General features: G+C 24.2%; 1 protein-coding gene across 2 annotated transcripts; it reads left to right on the top strand.

The window, feature by feature from the left end:
- LOC112602319 (retinal dehydrogenase 1-like) lies at window positions 1-6772 on the top strand. 2 transcript variants are annotated; one of them, XM_025350338.1, is made up of 11 exons: window positions 1-109; window positions 1031-1135; window positions 3685-3952; window positions 4700-4890; window positions 4959-5072; window positions 5149-5251; window positions 5329-5513; window positions 5816-5980; window positions 6167-6324; window positions 6463-6537; window positions 6693-6772. In XM_025350338.1, exons 3-11 carry the CDS (start codon window positions 3751-3753, stop codon window positions 6751-6753), a joined length of 1254 nt encoding a protein of 417 aa, XP_025206123.1. In that variant the 5' UTR covers window positions 1-109; window positions 1031-1135; window positions 3685-3750; the 3' UTR covers window positions 6754-6772. The 2 variants fall into 2 exon arrangements, with proteins under 2 accessions (XP_025206123.1, XP_025206122.1); XM_025350337.1 differs by lacking the exon at window positions 1-109 and adding an exon at window positions 413-517.
- Window positions 6773-7009: the final 237 nt, after the last annotated feature.

The following is a 7009-nucleotide window of genomic DNA, read 5'->3' as shown; positions in this document are numbered from 1 at the left end:
ATGATAATTTAAAATTGTAATTATATTTTTTTAAATTAAGGAATTAAGACTTTGTACTTAGTAGTTAATAGTATCTAATACTTATACCTGATAACTGTATTAGTGCTGTGTAAGTAGATATAAAATTGTATGATAAATTTTGAAGTAGCTAACTAATGTTTGTGATTGTGATATACCTGTGTTGGACCTAATGTCAACCTATAATCATAAATTATTATTATTCAATTTAATAATAATTGTGTTAATAGTTAAATGTTAATTGCTTATCGTGCTAAGTGCTGATACACTTAGTTAACTGTTTTAGTGGATGATTTTTTTAGTAATATTGATTCATACAGCAAGAATTACAATATAATTATCTGATTTAAATAATTTTAAGAATACATTAAATTATATTATTTACCTATGAACAACATTTTATTTTAAAATTTCTTGGTTTTTTTTTTTTTTTTAATAAGTATATTTATTACATCATCTAAAAATGGCAAATCCAAATGTTGAAGTTTTGTATAATCAGGTACCTACCTATTTTTTGTATTATAATTTACAAATTAGTTTGATCAAAAATGAGTGTTTTAAATATTTTAAATTACATTAAATTTTACAGTAATATGTGAAAATATTTACTTACATAATATTACTTTATATTTTATTGGGTACTTGTTTATTTTTAAAGGTTTTTTTATTTATTTATTTGATGATTTTTTAGCTAATAAATTATTAGTTATTACCTATTTACAAAATTACTAAGTCAGTTTGACTAATATAAGCATTTTATATTAGTATCTCAGTAATTTATACAAGTTTTTAATTACATTTTTTCAATTTTTTGTGGTATATAATAGTATTCGTGCAATATATTTTAGTTGTCATCTATTTAATTTATATTAGTATTATGAATAGGTAATATGTAGGTTTATATAGTATATATGATAAGTATTTATTTATAGTAAAATTATACAAAGGTGATAATATTATTTTAAAAATATTTAAATAATATTTATAAAAGCTTTAATAATTATTATTTCAGATATTTATCAATAATAATTTTGTGAACTCAGTAAGTGGAAAAACATTTCAGACCATTAATCCTGCAAATAAAAACAAAATTATCGATGTTGCCGAAGCAGATAAAGTAAGATAATACAATTTTATTTAACAAAATAACACTTTTTTTTGAAAATTTATTTACAATTTATTTTAGTTTTAGGTAGATACATCATATACATAATAACTACCTAAGTTTGATGATATACTATAATATAACAAATAAATATTAGCATTTATAAAAAAAGACTCATCAGTATCCCCTAACCTCGACTTTTTTTAGGTATTATTAGGTTTTTTTAGTAAGTTTAGGCCAATGTCTTTTTAGTCATCTATGAGAAATAGAGTATGATTGTTTAATATGTAAATTATTATGACAGTTGAAATTAGTATAATAACTGGTAAGTAATATGATTTAAATGAATTTTGGTGGAATTTTTAAGTTTCATAAAGAATTTAGTTGGTGAAATACCAAGAAGATATTATTTGTTGCAAGCAGATAAATTTTATGAGCTGAAACATTTTTTGTGTTAGATTTAGCAAAATCCAAATAACTGAATACTGTATATTCATACTAGTTATATTATTGATTTGTATAGATAGGAATTATTAGATATAAAGAGTTTGAAAACAACTTAAAAATGATTTAACAAAATATTTGTAGACTCAGTTATACAGGGTGTTTCGTAAAGAACGTAGTTTTTAATTTTATTATAAATTTATTTTATTTTATTAGAAATATATTATAAATTATTTATATATTGGTTCACTATGAATTGAGGTTTAAGTGTAAAATATGATAATGTACATATTATCCCTCACTTTTAACGTTCAGCACACAGTGACTCTGTCAATGCAATTACTAATCAAATTTTCACAGACTTGACCATTAAGTTCACTGATAACTCATTGAATTTTTTACTTAAGATTCAATGAAGTTCACAACTTAGTCTGTATAAAATAATGATTTAATGAAACCCCTAAAGAAGAAGTCACATAAAGTAAATCACACCTTAGTGGCCACTGCTGGTCACCATAGAAGAAAATAAGTCAGCTGTCAATTTTTTCAGGGAGAATCGTTTTGCTGGAACCACATTTCTTAATGTCCATGTTATCCAGAAATGGCTAAGGAAAATTGAAAATCATGTTTTAATAACATTTCCATTCACTGTTTCTGCATTTCCATGTTCATCTCCAAAATGTTCAATTGAAAAAACTTCAACCTTCACCTGCCAAAATCCACATCAAATGGTTACTCACTACAGATGCATTTGTTTTTCCTTGATTGCTCTTGAGTTAAGCTTAACTTCTTCTTTTGAGGTTTCAATTTATCATTATTTTGAAAAGACAAGTTGTGAACTTCATTGAATTTTCAGCAAAAAATTCAAAGAGTTACTAGTAAACTTAATGGGCAAGTCTATGAAAATTTGATTAGTAATTGCATTGATAGAGTTACTGTGTGCTGAGCAATAAGAGGAAGATCATATGCACAATATCATGTTTCATATTTAAATTTCAACTTGAAGTGAAACAATATATATCATTTATAATGTATTTTTTTATAAAATAAAGTTAATTTATAGCAAAATTAAAAACTGCGTTCTTTATGAAACACTTTATACATATTTATGAGTAAAAGAAATGGGTAAAGTCTAATTATATCAACACTGAAAAATTATTAGATTATATTTTGACAATTAATACATTTTATTAAAATGTTCTGCTCTGTTTTTCAGTGATACTCGTTTAAATATATTTAAATAGGGTATCATGAATGATAAAAAAATGTATATGATAAATTATTACCTAGGCTCAAAAATTATGGTACTTTGATGTGCATATAAAAACATAGAAATAATACTAAAAATTGATAAATATGTAAAATAGAGTTGTTAATAATTTTTTTTTCAAGAATTTTTAATTTTTTTAATTATACAAATTATAAATTTTTATTTATAGATGGTAGTAGGTATTTAAAAACTAAAAATATTTGGTTAAACTCTAGAACATAAATACAATAAATCTAATAATTGCAGTATAATTCATCTGACAAAAATTTAAAAAAATGAATCATTTGGATGTCATTGGTGATACAACAGATAATGTAGCTTCTATTTAAAAATCAAATTCCATATTTTCATTCAAATATTTGTATACTTTCTTGTAGTTATATTTTTTATTTTATTTATTACATAAAAAATAAGCCAAAAATAGCATTTAAAACTCTAAATTAACAAAATGGCACTAAAAACTGTAAATATACATGAATTAGCAAAATTAAATTTCTTATACACCAAAAAAATGTGAAAATATGCATTTTAGAGTTAAACATAATAAATAAAATTATTATATATTATAATATTGCTCTCATTTTTCAATATAACTATTCATATTTGAACTTTTAAAAATGTTGACAAGTTAAGTATTAGGGTGATAGAGTGGTTGAACCTAAATGTTGGAATAGTAGAACTATACAAAGTTGACCAATGACTATCAATTGATATAGCACACTGCACAACAAATAAAAATTTAATACTTTTTATATAATATGTATAATATCTACTTTGTAAATATATAAATATTTTTAATTAACTACAAATAAAATTACTTAAAAATGATTTATTTATTTTTACGTAGGATGATGTTGATTTGGCAGTTAATGCAGCAAAAACTGCATTTCAGTCAGATTCTGAGTGGCGTAAAATGGATGCATCTGCTCGAGGCCAATTGATGTATAAATTATCTGAACTGATCGATAAACATAAAATTTATTTGGCAAATTTAGAGTCTTTGGATAATGGTAAACCATTTAGCGATTCACTATTGGACATACAAATGGCTGTTACAACTCTTCAATATTATGCAGGATTTGCTGATAAAATTCATGGAAAAACTATTCCAGCAGGTATTCATTTTTTTTTTGTGTTAGCGGCCTCTAGAATCATTCAATCTTCCATCCATTCTAGTCAGTTGCTTGTACCTTCTAATCTGTTCAACCTCCTAACCCTTCTACATAATTGTTCACTACATCTTCCCATCCCATTCTCAATCTTCCAATACACCTTTTTTGATAGGTTCTACGAAGTAATAAATTTTGGCTTCTCAAGCATACCCGGCTCATTGTAATTTCTTATTTCTGATTGCTTCTGCAATATTCGGTTTTTGATATAATGATTTTAACTCCTCGTTTTTCCTATTCTCCAATCATTAATTATACTGTCCTTCATAGTTAAATTTTAAGTAGATTAATTAAGATACATTTTTACTAAGTGGGCGAGTATATTTTAGCACAAGGGATGTTGTAGCATTCCAGTCAATCCACACCTGCTTAAAAATATTATATATTCTAAAAAATATAAAATATTTTTATATGGTTTATTAACAGTTTTTGTATGCTATATATTATATATATAGTCCAAATCACAATTATGTTAACAACATAAAATCTGTGTATAAAGTTTTTAGGTATCAAATACTTTGACATGTAACTTAATAATTTTCAAAGTTTTAAAATTTGTTTTATCTCATCAGTTACTGTTTTTGATTTTGAAATAATAATGCTTCTAAAAATTACTCCTGATTCATATATTTCCTTCTCTAATTTAAATAGTTATTATTTATTAATTTATTTGAATACCTGTAATTTTTATAGATGGGCCATATTTTGCATTCACTAAACGTCAACCTGTTGGAGTTGTCGGACAAATTATACCTTGGAACTATCCAATTTTAATGCTGGCATGGAAATGGGGACCAGCTCTTGCTACTGGATGTACAATTGTATTGAAACCAGCAGAACAAACTCCTCTTACTGCCCTGCATGTAGCTGCACTATCAAAAGAAGTAAAATTAAATTGACAAATAAAGTATTACAATAATTTATGTATAAATAAAATGTATTCACTTTATAGGCAGGATTTCCTGATGGTGTTATTAACATTGTACCTGGATATGGTCCAACTGCAGGTAAAGCTATAGCTTGCCATCAAGATATAAATAAAGTTGCCTTTACTGGATCAACAGAAGTATATACTAAATATAAATTAATATGATTATTTTTTTCATGTAATGTGGCTTAAATAAATGTATTTCTATTATAAGGTTGGAAAATTAATCATGGAAGAAGCTGCCAAATCTAATTTAAAACGTGTATCATTAGAATTAGGCGGTAAAAGTCCTTTAGTAATATTCAATGATTTTGATGGTAAATATTAATTTATTGTTTGTTGAATTTTTAACTACATACTATAATATTGTATTTAATATTATTATTATACATAGTTGATGAAGCTGCTCAGATTGCTCATGATGCTATATTTGCCAACATGGGTCAGAATTGTTGTGCTGGCTCTAGAACATTTGTTCAAGAAAGTATTTATGAAAAATTTGTTGAAAAAGCTGCCTTCTTGGCATCTCAAAAGAAAGTTGGAGATCAATTTGATGTTGATACACAAATAGGACCTTTGGTGAGATTTTAAAATGTTTTTTCATTTAAAAGAATATTTATTTTTTTATTTATAACTTATTGATTTCTTATAAATTTATCATTTCATAATAAATTCAAAAAATTATTGAAAATATCTTACAGTTTATATATTTTTAAAACATTAGACATTTTCTAAAAAATTTTATATAGTATTTACATACATATTATATAAACTGTACATGCATATACTACAAAATCATTCCTATAAAAATCCAGATGCTAGTTATTATAGATAACATACCAACTGTCATATTACATTGTAATTATAAATTATGTTTTTAGGTGAGTGAAGAACAATACAACAAAGTTTTGAGTATGATTGAATCTGGTAAAATGGAAGGAGCAAAAGTAGAAGCTGGTGGGTCAAAAGTAGGTGATACAGGATATTTTGTGTATCCCACTGTATTCTCAAATGTAACTGATAACATGAAAATTGCTAGAGAAGAAGTAAGTAATAAATATACAATTCTATTTATTAATTTTTAGATAAGATGATTTCAACGTTGAAATATTTTTTATTATTCAGTGCTTGAACATAAATTAAATTCCATTGTTATATTAAATTATTTACTATTATGTATGTATGTATATATTATAAAAAAAATAAAGATTAAATTAGCATTTTTTTTAAAGATTTTCGGGCCAGTTCAGCAGATAATTAAATTTAAAACTTTGGATGAAGTGATAAAACGTGCAAATGACACTAAATATGGATTAGCTGCTGGAGTATTAACTAACAATTTGGATACTGCAATGAATTTTATGGACAATGTTAATGCTGGTTCAGTTTGGTATACAAATTAAAGCTATTTTGTTTTTACTTCATAATGTCATATTTTAAAATTTTAAAATATATTAACTTCAAAAACATATTGAAGATTTTCATCTAATAATATAATCTATAATTATTGTTTGTTATTACTTATTAGGATTAATTGTTATGATGCTGTTAATGCTCAATGTCCATTTGGTGGGTTTAAACAGTCTGGACAAGGAAGAGAATTGTAAGATCTTTTTATAATTAAAACATTTAACAACAGTTTATATTTAAGATTATGAATGAAATAAGTATTGTGTTGGGCTTATATTGATAATTTTTATACTGTTACCATAAATATAAACAGGTTTTATATTAATTTTATTATTTTATTGTTAACAGAGGAGAAGAAGGTCTAAAGGAATACTTGGAAATAAAAACTGTCACCATCAAAAGAAAATAATTTTTAATAGTGTTAAAAAGAAAAATATTAAAATGATGAAATATTATATTATGTATTGTTGATTTAAATATATTTAAAATAATATTATAAATTTGATTAACAAAATAATGTTCAATTATTGAGTATGGTTACCTATATTTATGCATTATAACTATATATTTAGTTAATTTATTTCCTATTAGAATACTAACAATTTTTATGTGGTTAATTTAAGAACAGGCATATACCTTCATTTGTTGTCACCATGTTACAAATA

Source organism: Melanaphis sacchari, unplaced genomic scaffold (genome assembly GCF_002803265.2).
Source record: "Melanaphis sacchari strain LSU unplaced genomic scaffold, SCAv2.0 Contig85_pilon_pilon, whole genome shotgun sequence".
Classification (NCBI taxonomy): domain Eukaryota; kingdom Metazoa; phylum Arthropoda; class Insecta; order Hemiptera; family Aphididae; genus Melanaphis; species Melanaphis sacchari.
The sequence above is the reverse complement of the archived record's forward strand: the minus strand, read 5'-3'. Positions and strand labels throughout refer to the sequence as shown.

What these genes read in the sequence shown, in the direction of transcription:
- LOC112602319 (XM_025350337.1), top strand. Translation starts at nt 482, where the DNA reads ATGGCAAATCCAAATGTTGAAGTTTTGTATAATCAG. An exon ending in CCTTTACTGGATCAACAGAA is followed by an intron (nt 5,073 to 5,148) that starts GTATATACTAAA and finishes TTCTATTATAAG; the next exon opens with GTTGGAAAATTAATCATGGA. An exon ending in ATACACAAATAGGACCTTTG is followed by an intron (nt 5,514 to 5,815) that starts GTGAGATTTTAA and finishes TTATGTTTTTAG; the next exon opens with GTGAGTGAAGAACAATACAA.